The sequence below is a fragment of the Typopeltis vanoorti genome, chromosome 3 (assembly GCF_054136105.1).
Source record: "Typopeltis vanoorti isolate ZY-2024b chromosome 3, IOZ_Tvanoo_1.0, whole genome shotgun sequence".
Classification (NCBI taxonomy): domain Eukaryota; kingdom Metazoa; phylum Arthropoda; class Arachnida; order Uropygi; family Thelyphonidae; genus Typopeltis; species Typopeltis vanoorti.
This window is the reverse complement of record NC_143551.1, coordinates 95,198,386-95,220,700: the sequence shown is the minus strand read 5'-3', so window position 1 is coordinate 95,220,700 and position 22,315 is coordinate 95,198,386. Positions and strand designations below refer to the sequence as shown.

The 22,315-nt window shown below is 34.9% G+C and overlaps 1 protein-coding gene across 7 annotated transcripts in view; it reads right to left on the bottom strand.

The window, feature by feature from the left end:
• The window catches only part of LOC150108400 (F-box DNA helicase 1-like), a 378,469-nt gene that overhangs the window by 163,143 nt on the left and 193,011 nt on the right, over nt 1–22,315 (bottom strand). For all 7 annotated transcript variants that reach the window (XR_016548131.1, XM_090390741.1, XM_090390746.1 and 4 more), the window contains exon 13: nt 3,870–4,006. Coding sequence is in view for 6 of the 7 variants with exons in the window: in XM_090390741.1 (XP_090246867.1) it covers nt 3,870–4,006 (137 nt within the window). In the remaining variant the exon portion in view is untranslated. The remainder of the gene's footprint in view (nt 1–3,869; nt 4,007–22,315) is intronic.

Sequence of the window (22,315 nt, the reverse complement as noted above, 5' to 3'; positions counted from 1 at the left end):
TACTTTGAAAAACTGCTAAATGAAACAAGCAGTGATGACAGCACAGTGATAAAAAACACTGACCAGGCATGCAGTCAGGAATACATATCCATACTTGAAGCAGAAAAAGCCATCAAAGGCTTGAAATGTGGAAAGGCAGCAGGAGTAGATGATATTCGACCAGAAATGCTGAAGTATGGTGGTATAAAAGTCTTACAGTGGCTGCACTGCATAGTTCAGAAAGCCTGGACAGAGGGACGAATTCCCGATGATTGGAGTAGAGCTCTCATAGTATCAATATATAAAAAGGGAAATAAAACTGAATGTGAGAATTACAGAGGTATTTCCCTACTGAGTGTTCCTGGCAAAATCTATGCAAGTATACTTGAGAAACGGTTGAGAAGAATTGTGGAAGAAAAGCTTGGTGAAGAACAAGCTGAATTCAGGCCAAATAGAGGCTGTCAGGATCAGATCTTCACTTTACGACAAATAGTCGAGAAAGCATGGGAATATAACAAAGATCTGTATTTAAGTTTTGTCGATTTGGAAAAGGCATATGACAAGGTGCCAAGAGAGAAGCTATTCAATACGCTGCAGTTATATGGTGTCAATGGGGCATTATATCAAGCAATACTTAGTCTTTATTTGAGTTGTAAGTCAGCAGTTAGAACTGAAGGAAGTACAGGAAGATGGTTTACTGTTAAATCTGGTTGAGACAAGGATGTACATTATCCCCTCTGTTATTCATTATCTATATTGGATCACATTATGAAGGAATGTGGTATTAAACCTGATATAAAAATTGGAGATGTTAACGTCAGCTCTTTGCTTTATGCAGATGATGTTATACTTCTAAATAAATCTGCTACAAGTCTGCAAGATTCTCTGACTAAATTGAATAGCTGTTGTAATAGGTATGGTATGAAGGTTAGCAATAAAAAGACAAAGACAATGAAAATAGGCAGAATCACTGAAAATGTCAACTGTGTTGTGAATGGAGAACCTGTGGAACAAGTAAAACATTTCAGCTACTTAGGTACGATTTTTACTGAAGATGGTAAATTAAATATAGAAATAGACAACAGAATCAGCAAAGCTGGTATGGCGGGAAGTCAATTGAATAAATTCATATGGAATAAGAGAGAAATTAATCTGAACACTAAATTAGCTGTATACAAGGCAGTGTTCAAACCAGTTTTAACTTATGGATCTGAGAGCTGGGTCAGAAGTAAAACACTTGACCAAAGACTAGAGACCGCAGATATGAGAGTCCTGAGAAAGATTAGAGGCGTGAACAGATGGCATCAATGGCAATATCATATTAAAAATGAGGATATTAGGAAAGAACTTGACATTGTCAGCATCCAGGAATGCGTTAGCAGAGCTAATCTCAGGTGGTATGGTCACTTAAATAGAATGGTAGAGGAAAGATTAGCAAAACAAATGTTCTCTGCCAGGTTGGCAGGAAAATGACCCAGTGGAAGACCAAGATATAGGTGGATTGATACGGTACAAAGTGCCTTAGACGATAGAAATATAAGATCTGATAATGTTGGAGTCTTGACAAGTAACAGACTGATTTGGAGGAAAATTGTAGATAGGAAGTTAGTAATGATGTAATTTTTTCATGTAGTACTGTCATATCCTGTACACCCCTTGAGGGTTCATGGCAGGAATTTGATGATGATATATATATATATATATATATATATATATATATATATATATATATATATATATATATATATATATATATATATATATGAAAGAATGATCATTAACTCGGTTAACATACATATTTTTATAAAGAATTGAATGACTAGAACTGAGATTTAAGTAAAACGGTTTTAATATAAAAACACGACTAGTTTTGGCTTGTAACAGCCTTCATCAGACTTCATCTTTCAAGTCATATCCTTTTTCTCGGCTAATCCTAATGATGAAAACCAAAGTCACAAAGTCTGCTGGAAAAATCTACTAACATCTTCCGTTGCAATGATGAACTAGAGAGAAAAATCGTGGAATCTAGAGAAATCATCTTCAATCCTGTTCATTTAAATAATAACTTGAGCTATAACCTCCCAGATTGTCATTCAGCTGTAATCATGTATTGGCGTTCACGAGATGCTACTAGCACACACTTTCCCAACAATACAACTAACGAAAGAACAGCTTTAAATACAACCACAATGATTTAATGTCAATTATGTATAGAGACTCTCTATGATGTTCATAGTTTATTTAAGCTTCAGTGTTTTAGTGTTTTTTCTTTCTTTTATAATGTTACCTGATGAAGGCTGTTACAAGCCAAAACTAGTCGTGTTTTTATATTAAAACCTTTTTACTTAAATCTCGGTTCTAGTCATTCAATTCTTTATAAAAGTGTGTGTGTATATATATATATATAAAATCAGGAGTGGTATGATTGATTGTGGAAAAGAGTACAATAATCCTTCTGCAAGGCAGATGACAAAATGGATGTTTCACAAGAATTTATGTTATGTCTGTTCTAATTTTAAGGGTTCATGAAGTGTATAATTTAAATTCATTATTTTAAATTATTCATAAATTCCTAAAGTCAATAACAGTAGTCAAGTCAATTTCTGGAGGTGTGTTTACCATATATATTGACATTTCAGTGGCTGGATTCATATTGCTTTCTTTGATATCTTTTGATATTCCCCCCCCCCCACACACACACACCTTTTTTTTTTTTTCTTTTGGATTTAGATGAATCAAAAATTGGAATTGCAAAATCCGGGAAAAGTTCTGACGAGAAAGACAAAACCGTCTTGTTTAATTAATAAACGAAATTTTAATTAAATGCATATATAATTAAAATTAGCTTGAGAATGGGAATGTAAGAAGACACGTATAAGCTAAAATAATATGGATACCTTATGTAAATAAAAATTATTTATTGACATAAAATTTTCATCCATATTTCCATAGATATCTTTAGTATGAACTGAATGGTACAAAATTACACACTAGGAATAGTAAACAAGGCAACAATGGTCAAACTATTCCTAAAGTCCAAACTAAAAAAAATTTAATTTTTTTTTTTTTTTTTAATTTGGACACTAGGAATAATTTGACCACTGTTACCTGGCTAAAGTTAATATTGCATTGTTGACTTTTCCTGTGATGTTATGCATAGTGTTGTGATGTTAGCATAAGATGATGTTTATGTCTGTAATTCCATTCAGTTCATACTGAAGATATCTATGAAACATGGGTGAAAAATTTTATCTTAATAAATAATAATTTTCACTAACATAAGGTAACCATATTATTTTAGTTTAATTATTATAGCATAAATGGCAATATGAAATAAATCCAGCACTTTTGATGCTTGAGTTCGAAAACAATTTTTACTTTTCCACATCTTTAAATGTTTATGATAAGTATTTATTATATTTAAAAATAATAATAATAAATAAATAAATAAAAATATCCCTTCACCTGCAACACTGATTTTTTAATTTATAGTAAGCCACTAAATTAAACTTCATTAAATAGTTTCTTTCTTAATGATTGTTAATAGATTTACATACCAAAATTCTATACTATCTTTCATAATATCACATAAAAATCACTGGTGAGGAAACAAATATACATACATAAATACAGATTTAAAATTCTCTATAATATAACAATATCTGAAAAAATTTTGGGGAAAAAAAAAAAGTCTCAAGTGATAGGTTATAGAGCTACATAAGTTATAAAGGAAAGCTTTCTATAACTAACCACAGAAAATACCATACTTACAAAATCCATACTTGGGGAGTGGAGGTATTGGTATGCACATGAAAGTATTTTATTTATTTTTCTGAAAACAGAGTATTTCCTAGCATAAGATTAAACTATGATAAGAATGATTGGCAAACCTGAGTTAAGTAATAAGTATGTGTGTTCCTGATACTAGTTAAGACATTGGCTGCACCTCTGAAAGCATAGATTTGTTGATGTGGATCGCCAACTATAATTTTTGGACAAGACTGAGATAACAGTACATCAAGCATAGCTATATTCGACAAAAGAAATAAAGTTATATATATATATATATATATAGAGAGAGAGAGAGAGAGAGAGATAAAGAAACAGCAAGCATACATCTCAAACATATTTTTCATGTTAAAATTAAACTACTTACAAACTATATATTTTCATGATCATCTTTTAAAAACACCACAAATGCATATGCAACTCTTAACATTACCATCCTAAAGCAATCCAACCATGCAATACAGTGATAATAAGTGGATACATTTTGTTAGCAGTGATATTTATAGATAGTGGCAATACCATACAAACAATAATGGGAGGATTAATGACAGGACTACTGATATTTAATAATTCCAACATTCCATCTCTTGCACTAAACACCGTCTTCAATGACAGGCATTTATGAGACAAAAGGGTCCAGTATCACGTAATAATAATTTGCTGTCTGCCAAAATTGGAAAAGAAAGGTAAGTAGACTGAAAATTTGAAGATACACATTTTTATTTTTATTACTTTCTATAGCTAAACAAGTGTGCTTAAATGTTGCTTACATACCTACAATTATGTTAGCAAATAAATGGTAGTAGATACATACTCTGTATTTAGCTTTTATGTAAACCTTGCCATTTTTTTAAAAAATTTGATATTGTTTGTATGGTGCCAATGCATGATATAGTAATGGCAGCAAAGTTGAATTTAAATAACTTTGTGCAGTGAAGTTGTGACAAATGTATTCATCACAAAATTTAAAGGATTTATGGAAGGAGAGCAAAAGTGGTGAGTGAGTATACAGTAAAGTGTTTTGAGAGTGAGTGCCAGTGGATGGTGAGAACGAACCAAGTGTTAGCAGAGTAAACAGTATACTGGAAAATGATAATGTTGAAAGTGCAGTTCATGAAGTTCAGGAGAACAAAGTGGACTTAATAAGAAAATAGCACACTTGCATGTTACCATATATGTTATCATATATAGAACAAATTATGAAATTGAAAAATTGCAGAAACAACAACAAATTAGCAAGGTTTAGAAAAGAAAGAAGCAGGAGTGGGAGGTAAGAACTGAAATCATGTGAATAACTGAGAGAAACAAGATAAAGAGAAAATTTTGTAAGATAGTATCATCAATAATATTAATGATACTATCCAGGTGCAGTAAAGTAAGGCAAAAGACTAATTGTCTTGGTGACACTAATAATGTGAGAAGTAAAAAGTGTCTATGAGAGAGTATGTGAAGTTGTTGGACAAAGCAAAAAAAGAAGAGTGAGAAGGTCAAGATTGTAAGTCTCCTGCCATGATATGATATAGGCAAACTGAAGAGGAGGAGGGTGTTGGTAGCAAATGAATCAATACACAGATTGTGCAGAAGGAATGAAGTAGGGTTTGAGTCCATGGTCTGAGTTAGATGGAAAGAAGCATTTGTATAATGCTTTGTATAATCTCAAGAAATAATACTGAATAGGGTAATCAATTCAGGAAGTAAAGGTAGTTAAGGCCTAGAGGGATGTTACAGTTTCTATATGCTAATGACAGAAGTATCAGAAACAAGAGTGAGGAATTTTTGGTGTTGGTTAGTGCAACCTCACCAAAAGTTATAGGCATTAGTGAGACTTTGCTAACAGCAAATGATGTAGTTACAGGGACACAATGTGAAGGGTTTAGTATTTTCAGTGAGGACAGAGAAGATAGGATGCAGGAAGGTATTGCTGATAGCAGATGAATTGCAAGCAAAAAGAATAGGAGATAGTGGGAGCGTGATGTTCATTTGAAGCAGTCTGGTGTGAAATCAAGGTCAATACATAAGAGAAATACATGGTTGGTTGCTGCTATAGACTTTGGGGGGGGTCCAAGGATAATCTGGAAGACACGCATCAGCAATTAGCACAATGAATGCAGGATGAGAAGTTATTATGGGATGGGGTTGGGGGTTCAACTATGGAGATACAGATTCGAAGAAATTCATAGTGAAGATTTTATGGAGTCACAACACGTTAGAATAACTATTTTACGTAACATTAAACAAGTAACAATCAATGTTTCTACCTCTATATGGCAGGAAGGAAATAAAATTTATACAACTACTGAGAGATAATTGCTTGAGGCAGCATGATATGGAGGGGACTTAGGGCATAAGAGTATTGGAGCTGGTCACAGGATCAGAAGAGCTATCCATAAAAGGTGGCCACATTGCCTATAACTGAGGAGAGTGACAATGTATTCTTGACTTGGGAAATTTTGAAACATGAAGAATATTCTGTCAAGAAGAGATATATGTGGAGCAAGAAGATTTTGCTGATGACACTGTTAGATTACTTAAGTTTCTATCAATGCTGCTTATTTTACAGGGAATAATAAATTGTTTTAACAAATTGATCATAATGTAATGGGCAGTGCTAGATCATCTGCTTTAGCTGACTACCTTATGGAACATTTAGAGGATCGGATCTGTAATACCATTTCTCCTCAACTTCATATTTGATTACATTTTGTGGCTGATATCTTTGCAATCTGGTCTCAATCTGAAACAGAACTACTTCAATTTCTGGTCAAAATTAACTCTTTATATACTCCCATTAAGTTCACTATTTGGTGTGAAAATCTTACAGCAGTCTTCCCTTTTTGGATACTCTAATACATCTTAATTCTACTGCAAATATTGAATTTTCTGTTACAGGTAGATACAGTATATCCACACATCTTTACATCATCATCCTACAAAAAATAGGTATTGTCAAAAGCCTTGTGCACTGAGCACACAATTTGTTCTTCTGAGTCTCTTCTGTTAGAAGAATTAAATAAAATAAAACTAACTCCATTACTTAATGGATACAGCAAAAATGCAATACAGAAAATAACTGATAATATCATTTCTCTCCCAGATTTCAATTTGATGTTAAAAAGGATCTGCCTACCCAACCTTAAAGAAACTTCTGAATAATCTGTATACCACCAGCTAACCAACCTGGAAGTTGTCTTCTTTCTTATCACTATCAAAGACATATTATCAACTCCATCCTTGCTTAATGTTTATCAAATGCCCTGTTCTTGTCACCTTTGCTATTTTGGATAGACTAATTGTTCTGCTATGATCAGAATACAAGAGCATCAAGATGATGCACTACAGTAGGTTCATCTATTCCTTGAATTATGCATGGCCCTACAATACCATCCTAATCTTAATCAAAAAGAATGTATGTCCATATCTAACTTCTGGGAAGTGACTGCTATTAATTGTTTATATATATATAAGTCATACAACTATATTTACTTCTCTGAAACTCTAATAGTGTTTTCTCCTACATATACAACTGCAAACGAGACACATGAAAGAATACGCATGCTTTATGACACGTTCTTATGTTCACAATTTAACTTTTGTAACCAATTGTTCTGCCTTCACTCTGAATGAAGCTCATGACATATTGAGTGATATATATATATATGATGAATACTATTATTAACTCGGGGTTGGGATATGTTCATTTTTAATATAAACTGACTATAAACCCGAGAATTATAACAAATTGAGATTTATTTGCAAACGCAACATGTTTCGTCGAGATTGACTTCATATGAACAATAATCTCAGCTATAATTTGCCTGCCTCTTTCAGCTCTACTATCAGATACAGGAGATCGCGTGGTTCCACACACACACAAGTGTACAACAATAGAACTTTAACACGGACTATAGCACAAGTTCATAATAACTGTAATTTACAGTCGAATATCATAACTTTATAATTGTATATCTTTAGAGTGTCTCAATGTTTGTTTCAGTGTCTTTTAATATCTTTCTATGTTCTTAACGCCTGATGAAGTCAATCTCGACGAAACATGTTGCGTTTGCAAATAAATCTCAATTTGTTATAATTCTCGGGTTTATAGTCAGTTTATATTAAAAATGAATATATATATATATATATATATATATTTATAAAAATCAATTTAACTGACTAGAACCCGAGAAAGTATAACAAAAACCTTTAATACATCACAACTAGTTTCATCGGTGCTCCGACTTCTTCAGGTGAGAAATAAAAACATAAGATATAAAATAACACGGTAAAAAATGAACTTTACAGCTTAATAAAAAGCAGAATAGTAACAGTCATATTTGAATAGGTGACCGCGTGCTACCGTTGGCATGAGTAGAATGTGTGCAACAGCTAATTTTTGAGCGCCAGTACTGGATTACTGCGCTATGGGAATCAGGCAAATTGTAGCTAAGATTATTGTTTAAATGTGAAGGGTCCAGAACTATTTCTTTTGATTCGATAATTCTTCTTTCGAATTCATCCTTGCAAATATATAAATTAGTAGTGCGTTCCCAATCAACTTGATGTGGCTGTTCTTCAAGGTTAGAGTTTGCCGAGAAAAGGACATGACTGGAAAGGGCGCTCGCTCGTGCTCTACTGTAGGAGATGTCACGTCTATGTTCCTCAAGACGAAGTGAAACAGATTTGTCTGTCTGGCCAAAATAAGGTCGACCACAGTTGCACACAACTTTATAAACACCAGGAAAATGCAGATGGTTGTGTTTTGGTTTTGGTCGACTCAGAAAAGAACGAAGTTTTGGTATTAAAATTGATATTAAAAGACACTGAAACAAACATCTATATATATATATATATATATATATATATATATATAGGAGAAATAAATTCTAATTAGTTTTCTCTTACATGTGTGAAGCTGTTATTTAAAATGCGTGGAAAGGCTTATGCGCTGGCAGTACATGTTAATTTATTTTCATGGTGTTGATTACAACACAAAATACGAAAAAAGTTCATATTTATTAACTTATTAGCTGATATTTCAGCTGGATGTTGGATAATATAATTATCCAACATCTTCGGAGCAGAAGAAACATAACAGTGAGTTTTTACCACTGAACTCAGTCACCTGAATCACACTTTCTTAGCCAATGGCTATAATCCCCCATAGGATAGAAAAAAATACTAAATGCTCCCCAGAAATCCCCTGCACTGCCATCACACAAGATAGGCAATGATAGGATGTTACCATCCCATACATTCAAAGCACATCTGAAAAGATATCTAGAGTGCTTAACCTCTCTACTGGCCGAGGTGGATGAAACAGTGAGACCAAATTGCACTTCTTATCCATGTTATTCAACGGGTGTTACAGAATCATATCCAGAATTAGCTGGATCTATAAACATCATGACCGTTGTGGTGTTAATAAATATACAAGGGCGGTCTGAAAAGTTTTCGGCCTTGCTCATAGATGGCAACACTATATCGGCAAGATTTTTTTTTAAGTTGGTACATCTGTCATAAGCATCCATGTGAAATTGCCAGTCATTCTATCAAGTAGTTTTGTTTTATATACTCCTGTCTGAAGCAAAAGTGTTGTCTGTATCCCTTGAAATGGATAAAATTGAGTATCATGAGGTTATAAAATTATTTGTAAAAGAAGGGCAAGTCAAAGTGCGTGAAATTGCTGAGACTATAGGCATTTCAAAATAATGTGTAGGATATATTTTACATGAAGAATTGCAAATGAAAAAGCTTTGTGCACAATGGGTGCTGCGCTTGCTCAGAGCAGATCAAAAATGCACTCGCATGAAAATCTCTGAACAGTGCTTGGAGCATTTTAACAAGACTAAAACTGATTTTGTGTGTGCATTGATTTATTACTATGGATGAGACTTGGATTCACCATTACACACCAGAATCCAAACAGCATTTCAAAACAGTGGACAGAAGCTGGCTGTTCAACGCCAAAGCAGACAAAGTTGGTTCCATCAGCAGGAAAGGTCACGGCATCAGAGTTTGGGATGCTAAAGCCATTCTGTTTATTAATTATCTTGAAAAGGGTAAAACAATAACCAGGGAATATTATTCCTGTCTTTTAACCAGACTAGATGAAAAAATTCATGAGAAAAGACCAGGTTTGCATAAGAAAAAAATATCATCTTTCATCAGGACAATGCACCTGCCCACAAAGGTGTTTTGGCAATGGGAAAATTAAGGGATCTGCACTATGAATTGTTGGAACATCCACCCTATTCCTCAGATTTGGCTCCCTCTGACTTCTATCTCTTTCCAAAACTGAAACTCTTCGTCACTGGTCAGCGTTTTTCTTTGAATCAAGAGGTGATTGCAGCTGTAAAAGGGTATTTTGCAGATCTGACTGAGAACCACTACAGGGCAGGATAATGGCACTGGAATAAACATATTAGTCTTAAGGGAGATTATGTTGAAAAATAAATAAAAATAATTTTGAAATTATAAAATTCATTTTTTCATTGTTAGGCCGAGAACTTTTCAGACCACCCTCGTAAGCTGTCATCATTATCATCACGAACCATGGGCTCACTGCCTGTTGGTGTCTGATGCTTCCTTCACTATCTTCTTCCACCTTTCTTTGTCCAGTGCACAGTGTCGCATTTCATTTCGTAAGCTATGTACCATATTTAAACCATATGTCAAACTGGCAACTCTCATCATTCACCTAAGGACAAACTCTTCTTTATCACATCCAGGAGTTTATGAAGTGCCATGTTCTTGTGACCTGGTTTACCATGGATAGACAGGAAAAACTTTTGACATCTGCTTTGGTGAACATAAAAAATACATTTGGCAATATCGTTATGGCAAATCTCTCTGACTTATGGTGACTTCTGTGTCACCATAAGTCAGAGAGATTGTTTTTGGAATCAACAGAAACTTTTAAAAAAATTCCAAACCTCAACAAGTATGGCTGTATAAATTTACCAGTTATTGTAAGATCTAATTAATACTCATTTTCTCTCTTTTTCCAACATAGATTGTGCCAATTAAGACTTTAGTTCCTTGTATTGTCAATTACAATTTTTTTTAAACTAGTCCCACTGTTATACCAAATTGTTGTTGTTTGGTGTGCTGTGACAAACTGTTCTTTTGCTCTGAAGATGCTGGATATAATATCAGCAAAATATTAGATAATAAGTTAATTAATATTAATTATTTTCTTATCATTCTGTGTTGTAATCAATACTGCAAAAATAAATTAACATGTTATTTAAAATATTATACTGTGTGGCACTACAAGGAAAGTGATAGTATCAAGCTTAGGAGGAAGCTTGAAACTATTCCATGGCACTACAACATGCAAGAGAAGGATGTTAGTAGTGCAAGGGAGATAGCTAAGAGATATTTGGAGGAAGTAATATTACATTACATATTGGTGAGAAGGGTTAATCAGGTAGTAGTCAGATAGATGAGTAATATTACACATCTGATGCAAAAAAGGAAAATGTAGGATGTACATAAGGAGAGAGGTGACTAGCAAACTCATGAGCAGTAAAAGGGTCAGGCATGAAAGGTAACCAGCATGGTAAGGAAGGAAGGCAGAATCGGATTATAAGAAAAAACTCACTAAGCAAGCCAAAGGAAATTCTAATGACTTCTTTTGTTACGTAGAAATCAAGAGGAGGAATGACACAATGGAAAACCTCAATGAGTGCTGATGTTACTGAGTGATCATTTTGCAAGGTATGCCATCCAAGTGATGTCATTGCTATGACATATATGACAGGAACTGATGTGGGAATAGATGTAGATGAATTGGAAGTTCTTAGGATATTGCAGAATCTCAAAGTAAATATGGCCATGGGAATGGGATATCTGCTCACACGTTACAAGAAGTGCAACAGAAGTGGTAATGTTTCTCAATAAGCTATTTTAAGTCCCAACTCTGGTAGATTTCCATGTGAAAAGAGGGCAAAGTAATTCCTCTGAATAAGGAAGGTTCTAAGACAGCAGTTGCAAATTATAGACCAATCATTATCTCAGAAGTGGTAATAAAAGTACTGGAAAAGTTGGCCAAAAAGAGAATTCAAGAATGGGTGAATAAGAATATGATACTCTATGAGGCATGAGAGGAGGAATGACCAAAAGGTCAGTCATGCCTTTTGGAGGAAGTAATATTACTTGGTAATTTACTAACTTTTCATAATACAGCGACAGCTTAGTTGGATAAAGGGAATGGCTATATGATGATTCTGATGAATTTTTCAAAGGCATCTGACAGAAGACCACATGCAACTCTATTATGGAAATTAGAACAAATGGGGATAAATATGACACTGATTATGTGGATACAAGGGTGGCTGGATAGATACCAAAAATTAGCATATGGAGGAGCAGAATCCAGGAGAAAGTAAGTTACTAGCAGTGTGTTGCAAGGCTCTGTGCTAGGACCATTGCTGTTTAATTTGTACATAAATGGTGTAGGAAACAATCTGAAGGAAAATATTATGATTATTGTGTGGCACCTAAATGGACTCCGAAGACATCGTAGGAGGCTTAAAATGTCCACACAATCTGTCATACCTCTCCTTGAACCCATTAACAAACAAAGCACTCACAAATGACTCTGGCAACCCATTCCACTCATTCACAACTCTAAAAGCAAAAAAATCTGCTCCTTACACCCCTACTAACCACAACTTCATTCAACTTCCAGGGATGTCCTCTTGCTCTGCCCCTGTAGCAGAGTGCTGAAACATTTCTCCTACATCAATCCTATAAAACCGTTTAAGCTACTTAAATGTTTCTATCACATCCAATCTTTTTCTCCTATCAACCAAGTTGTGCAATTCACAACCCTCAATCTATCATCACGTGGAACATTCTGCAGACCACACACCATTTTGGTTGCTCGATTCTGAATCTTCTCCATAGCTTCTGCATCACCAAGAAACCCAGGAAACCAGACCTGAGCACAGTAATCCAGATGAAGATATATAAAGAACTTATAGAAGAAGAATAACAACTTCCTTGTCACTACCTGTTAGTGTGTTCTTCAATAGCCAAATAATCTTATGAGCTACCTCTGTCTACCACCATCCTTAAATCTCTGGCTTCATCTATTTCCTAGAGTAGAGTTCCATTAATGTGGTACATACCTTGTAATCTATTTATCCCAAAATGCATAACTTAACAATACTGCACATTAAACTGGCATCCATTATCTTCAGCAAATACTGACAGCCTATTTAAATCGTCATGCAGGCTCTCCACATTGACATGATTAACTTTATTTAATTTTGCATCATCAGAAAACAACTGAATATTTACTTTCGGTTATTTCCTACATCATTTATGTACAAATTAAACAGCGGTTATTTCAGAATGGAACCTTGAATCACACCACTAGTCACCTGTTTTCACCTTGATTCTGCGCTTTCAAATACCAATTAAGGATATATGTCCAGCAGTCATCCTCTTATCCACATAACCAGTGTCATATCCATCTCCATTTGTTCTAATTTGCATAACAGAGTTCAATGTGGTATTCTGTCAAATGCCTTTGCAAAATCCAGAAGAATTATCATGTAGCCATTTCCTTTATCCAACTCAGCTGTTACTCTATTATAACAAGTTAGTAAATTACTAAGGCATGACCGACTCTTCACAAAGTCATGTTGCCCTTCATACTGTATCACATTTTTATCCACCCATTCTTGAATTCTTTTTGTGACCAATTTTACCAGTACTTTTGCCACCATGCCTGATAAACTGATTGGTATCCCATTTTCTATAGATATAAATCATATCTATAATTTGCTATTGCAGTCTTAGAACCTCCCTTATGCCAGTGAGTTATTTTATCCTCTTTCCACTCCCTTGGAACTTTAACAGAGCTGAGACTTAAATTAAAAAGGCATTGCAAGTGTCCTTGTACATTCTCACAAAACCTGAGCTGATATCTCATCTAATCCCACAGCTGTATTTACACTGAGATTCTGCAATATCCTAAGAACCTCCAATTCATTCATCTCTGTTTCCACATCAGTGTTTGCCACATATGTTAAAGCAATAACATCACTTGGATGATATACTTTTCCACAGTGGTCTCTTAGTAACTCAACTATTTTATCTGCTTCTGTAACCTCGTGACGATATTCAATCATCAAGGTTAATCTTTCATAGTCATTCTTCCTCTTATTTGCCACATAACGAAAGAACTCTTCAGGATTTCCTTTGGCCTACTTGACTAGGTTCTTCTCATAACCTGATTTTTCCTTTCTTGCCATGCTGGTCACCTTTCTTGCCTGAACCTTGTACTGGTCATTAGTTTGCTGGGAATTTTTCACCTTATATACCCTCCAAAGCATTTTCTTCTTCTGCAGTTCATGTTTAATAATATTACTCATCCATCTAGCTCCTACATGATTAACCCTTCTTACCTTATGTATACAATTTAATATTGCTTCCTCTAGATAAGCCTCAACTATCTCCCAAACAAAACTAGCATCCTTCCCTTGAAGTTTTATGCCATGGCACAGATTTAAGATTCCTCCTCAGTTTGTCCACCTGCCTTGTAGTTCCACATATACCACTTCTTGACAGAATATTCCCCATGTTTGAAAATCTTCCAAGTCAAAACCACACAGTCACTTTTGCCAATTGTAGGCAATGTAAGCCACCTTGGTTATGAATAGCTCTTTGCATCCTATGACCAGATCCAATACTCTCGCATCCCTAGTCCCTTCCATCACATGCTGCCTCAAGTAATTATCTCTGAGCAGATGTATAAATTCCATTTCGTTCCTGCTGTGTGATCTTTCTTCCTTCTAGTCTATATTTCCATAGTTGAAGTCCCCCATAATAATCACTTGACATATACTCAATTGTACTAATCTATCGATTTATGTCTTACAGATCATGCATGGAACCCCCCCCCCCCCCAGCCAATAGCAACAACCAACTGTATATTTTGTCTTACTGGCCTTGATCACACTAGACTGCTTCAAATGAACAGCCAACTCTTACATATCTGTTATTCTTTTTGGCTGCAATTAATTCGCTTTCATCAGCAGTACTCCCCCCCCCCATCCTATCTTCCCTGAAAATACTAAATAGTTCACATTCTATCCCTGTAACTACATCATCTGCTGTTAACCATGTCTCACTAATGCCTATAACTTTTGCTGAAGTTGTTCTAACCAATGCCATAAACTCTTGACTCTTGTTTCTCATATTTCTGGCATTAGTATATAGAAACTGTAACACTCTTTATTTCCCTGCCCGCCTTTACTTGCTGAATTGACCACCCTATTCAATATTTTTGCCTGAGAAACTAAATTTCTCATTTGGTCATTCTCACACTCACTCGCCTCATGGATGCCTTTACACAAACTCACCTGCTTCCACCCCAATTGCTTAAATTTTCCTGAATTTGTCTTTCAACATACTTGGTGAACAAAGCTTTCTATAGACACCAAAACTATTTAGATGCAGTCCATCAGCATTATATAAATCCTTCTTTCCTTCAAACACAGACCACAGATCCACAAATCCTACATCATTCCTTCTGCACAAACTACATATTGATTCATTTGCTACCAATGCCTTTCTCCTCAGTTTGCCTCTATCATATCGGGGCAGGAGACTTACAATCTTTACCTTCTTGCTCTTCAGTTTTGCTTCTTCTAACAAGAAGAATCTCTCAAATCATTTGTGCCAACCAATACAATTATTTCTCTTGCCTTACCTTTTTTGCATCCGGATGGCCTAAGTAATATCATGAATTTTTGCACCAGGGAAACATGATTTGTTACACTTTCACTGAGTCTCTTGTACACAATTTTCTCCTTAACTTGTTTTTTGCCTTTGTTCACTCAGACATTATTATTACTTCCAACAACCAACTTCTTTCTCTTCTCAGTCCTGCTAATCTCTTACCACTTATGCAATTTTTCAATTTTGTACTTTGTCTTGTGAAGGATAACATATAATTTTTTAAGTTATAAGGCCAATAAAAAGAAAGATGAATATGGAAAAATAATTCAGATTGCTAAAAACTGGAGAGGGTGAGAGCAGCAAATAACACAGTAAAGATTTTTAATGAATATTTTATTTTGTATTTCATGCTGTTGAATAGAGACAGCAAAGAGTACAACACCTGGGAAGGATGGAAACTGAAATTTGATGAAAGCAAAACATTTGAGATATAAGCATCATAAGCATTGTGATATATGCATGATGTTAATAATGCTGTGGGAATTGAAGGACATACTGCATGTATTAAGGGGATATGTGAAGAAACTAATAGTCCTTAAATTTGGTTGTTCAATGACAATCTTGCAATATGGTATATTATCTTCCTTCTTCCACTTCTCAAGTGTGGAAAGAGAGGCAGATAATGCCACTCCATAAAGGAAAATCCAAATTAGTGGCATGGAATTATCGACAAGTTAGTGTCTGGTGTAGAGACTGTTTGGGAAAGAGGATTAGAAAAAATATAAGACTAGACTGTGGAAAATCTGAATTTTTGTAGAGAGCAGTATGGGTTTGATATAGGGCTGTCTTGCTACAGCACTCTGATTATATATAAAACTGAGTGAAATTAATATTGGCTAAAATAGATAATGTACAGTAATTTTTATGGATTCTACAAAGCCATATGTTCATTACGTTCTTTCTTTTAACTAGTTTTTTATAAACAACACCAATATACTATAGGTTTTAAACCTCTCACAGGAGTTTGAAAAAAAAAAAAAAAAACTTTTGAGCTTGAGGGAATTCGCCCTCCATTCCAACTGCCATACTCCAAAACTGACATTTTTTTCTTTATTTTTACTCTTTCATATTGAACTAACATCTATCCTACAACACAGAAGCAAGTCTATATCTGATTAAAAATAATAAAAGGGGGAGGAGAAAGGGTTGAGACAGTTATAATTACAGCTGTCACAACTAAGGTTATGGAGGTCACTATTATATTAGTTAATTCCTGAGCTTCCAGCAGAGAAATCCATATGATGAGATTCACAAATTAAGGTCTTTCCAAATGAAGAACAAATGATATGATATCCTCACTTCATTTGCCATGAAAAGAATGACCTTAAGAACTTCTTCACCACTTGTAAGTCCATTAATTAATTATCTGGCATTGAAGCCTTCTTGAAACCTACTATCCTATACTCTTCCTTCCATTCTGCAATTGTGTGGTCAATATTTTAAATGGCTGATCATGCTTATTATGTTGCACAGGCTCCTCACTTTGAACTTCCCGATAATGCAGAGGATCAGGACTTTGCACTTCTTTCTCTCTGTTCATACCTTCTTCCCACAAAAAAAAAATGAGTCTTTCATAAACCTCAAATCCTATCCATAGCTTTGTCTATGCTAGTTCACACAATGTTCCTCATTTAAGAAACATTGCAGTACCCAAACAAATTGATGAACGGCTTTGGAGAATCAGTGCCTTAAACTCTGATCTCCAAAGCTAGCCATTAATGGGATGGGATCAACCTAGTCAATTTCCAAGCTGCAAAAGAATATTTGCATTTTAGACAGTAAATCTAAAATGCAAATCTAAAATGAAACATATTTTTTCAATCTTTAATCCATATGTGGCTTCTTTGAAACAAATATTGCACACCAAATTTCTTAGTATTTTATATCAAAATTAAAGTTTTGAATGTCACGTGTCTCAAACTAATTCTGATTGCTATATAACTAGGAGAAGACTAATACAAAGCCTGTAAAAGAACTATGGAAATGATCACAGCTTCTAATCTGGTGTCAAATCCATTCTTTCTTGAAGTGCACATCCTATTAAAGTATCCATTTAGATACTGAGAAAAACAAGGATTGGCCAGTAAGTTGGAATTTAGTTGACTATACAGCACTCTGGTTGCCTTAAACCACACATTGCAGCTAAATATGGTGGTATAACAAAACTGTTCTACCATGCAGTTACTTGTGTCAAAGCATAGCTTCAAGTTGTTGTGTCAATTTATTATAATGCCTAGAGCCTCCGTGCTCAGTCGGTATAGATGAAGCCCTTTGGTCAAAAAAGACCTGGGTTCGATTCTTGTCCATGATGTGAGGAACCTTTTACCTGGTCTCTTTTGACTAAAGGTAAGTTGCCAGTCTCGTATGGAGGTGGAGGGTTTTTCACCTGGAAACTCTGGTTTTTTGGCCCTCAGAACAGGCAAACTGGCCCTGTGAACACACATGGATTTACAGTCATAAATACTTACTTATCCCTCACTAGGAGGACTCAACGTCTTAAGGGGCAGTTGAGGAACGGGGGGGCATACAAAATAAATTACAATGCCTGCCTATAATTTCACATATGATTCTTCTTAGTCCAAGTTCTCAATATACACTGCCACCTCCCAAGTCAAACTGCATAATCACTTTCATAAATTAGAGACACTATCACCACATTTGCAGATGATTCTGATACAATATTACTAATTACTAGATCCAATTTTGTTGCACCATGCTGCTTAAGGTAGTTCTCTCAGCAATTCCATACATTCTTCCCATTTTGCATGCTTTCTCATTCCTATAATCTATATCCCATTGTTGAAATAATGCATATCAACAATTCTTCTTGTATTCCTATGATTTATCTGTCTAAGCAGTTCACAGTCTTCTTTAGATGCTCCTGGTCTGTACAAGAGGCACCCAATTGTGTCTTTTGTTCTGTTAACCTGTAACTTACATCAAACAGCCTTGAACCCATTGCCTGTATTACTCATACTACCACCAAGTGGAGATTCCTATCCTCATTTACTTATGCTCTTTGTGGCTCATGGCACATAAGGACAAGATCCATTTCTTCCAGATATCTCTGTCGTGTACCACTGAGTCTGCTTCTTTCCAGCTCAACCAGCCATTCTTCTTTAATTTTCTGTTATTCTCTAGCAAGTAAGCTTAGGCTGTCATTTTCCCTTTTTTCTTCCAGAATCCATATCTCTTGGAATCCTATGCTTGTCACAACTAAGTTCTCAGTATGCATCCAATATCCATTTCCATCTTTTTATTTTTTCCCCACTGGTGATAATTTTTTTTGGGCTCAGTGAGTTTATATTGTTTGTTATACATAAGGGCAAAATAATTCTGATATTTTATGCAAACATTTTGTTTGAAAACTAAAAGAGGGTGATAGCTAGATCGAGAACAATCTAGCTCTCAACCTCTTCTTGACGGCATTCATTCTTAATTTCCAAGGATGCCCTCTCATCCTTTCCGCACCTTTCATAAAATAAAATATTCCATCTATTCCATCTACTGATATTCTGTATGACCCTTTCAGAAGTTTGTAAGTCTGAATCATATCATCCCTCTTTCTCCTATTTGCCAGTGTCTGCAGTCCACAATTTTTCAATCTGTCTCATAATCTATATTCCACAATACTAATATCATTTTCAACACTCTCCTCTGCACACTCTCTCTCTCCCCCTCTCTCTCTGTATCAGAATTACCACTGAAACCAGGAGACCAGACCTGCATGTAGGTGAGGCCATACCAAGGCCTTATAAAGAGGCAAAATAACTTTCTTATCTTTACATGTTTTAGCATTGCAATTTTCCAAAGATTGATGTATTTACAATCTTTGCTATATGACCTTTGAACTTCAACTTACTGTCAACTAAAACTCCAAGATCTCTAGACTAATCAGTTTCTTCTGGCATAATCCCACCAATATAATACTGGATAGCTCATCACACCAAAGTGCATGACTTTACATTTACTAACATTGAACTGAAAACTGTTTTCACATACCCATAATTCCAGTTTATTCAAATTCTTCTGCAAGCTGCATGTCAGCCACATTCCTGATAAGCCATCTATCTTTGCATCATCAGCAAATAGCTGTATGTTTCTTCTCAAATTCTTCCCAATGTCATTAATGTCGATTTAATTTAGATTTCTGTTTTGTTTTTCTTTTTTTGGTCAGTTTCCATGTCTCTGATCCATATAATAACATGACCTTAGCATTGCTATTGATTATCTTTATTTTGGTTTAATGATATTTAAGTGATTTCCATATATTATTCAATTTTCTGAAAAGCAGTATTTGCTTTTGTCAATCTTTGCATTATATCCCTGTCAGTCACACATTCAGTATCTACATTTGCTCATAAGTATGTAAAATTTTTAAACTTCTTCTACTGCATGTTGATTGATTTTAATTTTTTTTGTGACATTTACTGTTCATTATGCACTTTTGTTTTAGTCATATTTATTTTATGACCATCCTTTTCAGCAATTTCAAAAATGCCTCTGATTTTGCTTGTATATCAGTGTATTTTGATGATATCAAAACCATGTTATCTGCATAATCTAGATCTTTCAACTATGATTCCATTTCACTGGATTCCATTTAATACCACTTCTTAAACCTGTAACCTTTCACATAATCCAGTCAATGATTATGTTAAACAGTAAACAAGACATTAAAAACAACCCTCACACTAGTCTTTATCTCAAACCATTCTCATATTGTTTGCTATGCAATAACACAATGTTTACTTCCTTTATAATTTATTTTATTATTTTTATATATTTGTCAGGAATTCCATAGGTACTAATAATTATCCATAATGTTTCTCTGTCAATACTGTCAAATGTTTTGGCAAAATCTAGAAGATTTGTTCAATGATGTTCCTTAAGGTAAAAATGTGATGCAGTGCTCCCACCTGTTCTAAAACCAACTTGTTCATGCCTTAATATCTTTCCTATTCCACTTTTAATCCTATTTATCAATATTTTACAGAAAAATTTTGCACGCACACATCTAGTGAAATTTCCTTTCTTTAGAATTATAGTTATAATTGTTTCTTTCCACTGACTGGGTAATTTTTCAGTCTAATACCATACATCTTCTCTATTATGTTCATTATTTCATTTCTTGATATTGGTTCTAATGTAATATTTAAATCCATGATTATAGGAGGGTTCTTCCATTATAGAACTTCCAATCGTGTCAGTTACATTGTTCATCATCATCATCAAATTCCTGCCATGTACCCTCAAGGGGTGTACAGGATATGACAGTACTACATGAAAAAATTACATCATTACTAACTTCCTATCTACAATTTTCCTCCAAATCAGTCTGTTACTTGTCAAGACTCCAACATTATCAGATCTTATATTTCTATCGTCTAAGGCACTTTGTACCGTATCAATCCACCTATATCTTGGTCTTCCTCTGGGTCGTTTTCCTGCCAACCTGGCAGAGAACACTTGTTTTGCTAATCTTTCCTCTCCCATTCTATTTAAGTGACCATACCATCTGAGATTAGCTCTGCTAACGCATTCCTGGATGCTGACAATGTCAAGTTCTTTCCTAATATCCTCATTTTTAATATGATATTGCCATTGATGCCATCTGTTCACACCTCTAATCTTTCTCAGGACTCTCATATCTGCGGTTTCTAGTCTTTGGTCAAGTGTTTTACTTCTGACCCAGCTCTCAGATCCATAAGTTAAAATTGGTTTGAACACAGTCTTGTATACAGCTAATTTAGTGTTCCAACTAATTTCTTTCTTATTCCATATGAATTTATTCAATTGACTTCCCACCATACCAGCTTTGCTGATTCTGTTGTCTATTTCTATATTTAGTTTACCATCTTCAGTAAAAATTGTGCCTAAGTAGCTGAAATGTTTTACTTGTTCCACAGGTTCTCCATTCACAACACAGTTGACATTTTCAATGATTCTGCCTATTTTCATTGCCTTTGTCTTTTTATTGCTGACCTTCATACCATATCTATTACAACAGCTATTCAATTTAGTCAGAGAATCTTGCAGACTTGTAGCGGATTTATTTAGAAGTATAACATCATCCGCATAAAGCAAAGAGCTGACATTAACATCTCCAGTTTTGATATCAGGTTTAATACCACATTCCTTCATAATGTGATCCATATAGATAATGAATAACAGAGGGGATAATGTACATCCTTGTCTCACACCAGATTTAACATTAAACCATCTTCCTGTACTTCCTTCAATTCTAACTGCTGACTCACAACTCAAATAAAGACTAAGTATTGCTTGATATAATGCCCCATTGACACCATATAACTGCAGCGTATTGAATAGCTTCTCTCTTGGCACCTTGTCATATGCCTTTTCCAAATCGACAAAACTTAAATACAGATCTTTGTTATATTCCCATGCTTTCTCGACTATTTGTCGTAAAGTGAAGATCTGATCCTGACAGCCTCTATTTGGCCTGAATCCAGCTTGTTCTTCACCAAGCTTTTCTTCCACAATTCTTCTCAACCGTTTCTCAAGTATACATGCATAGATCTTGCCAGGAACACTCAGTAGGGAAATACCTCTGTAATTCTCACATTCAGTTTTATTTCCCTTTTTATATATGGGTACTATGAGAGCTCTACTCCAATCATCGGGAATTCGTCCCTCTGTCCAGGCTTTCTGAACTATGCAGTGCAGCCACTGTAAGACTCTTATACCACCATACTTCAGCATTTCTGGTCGAATATCATCTACTCCTGCTGCCTTTCCACATTTCAAGCCTTTGATGGCTTTTTCTACTTCA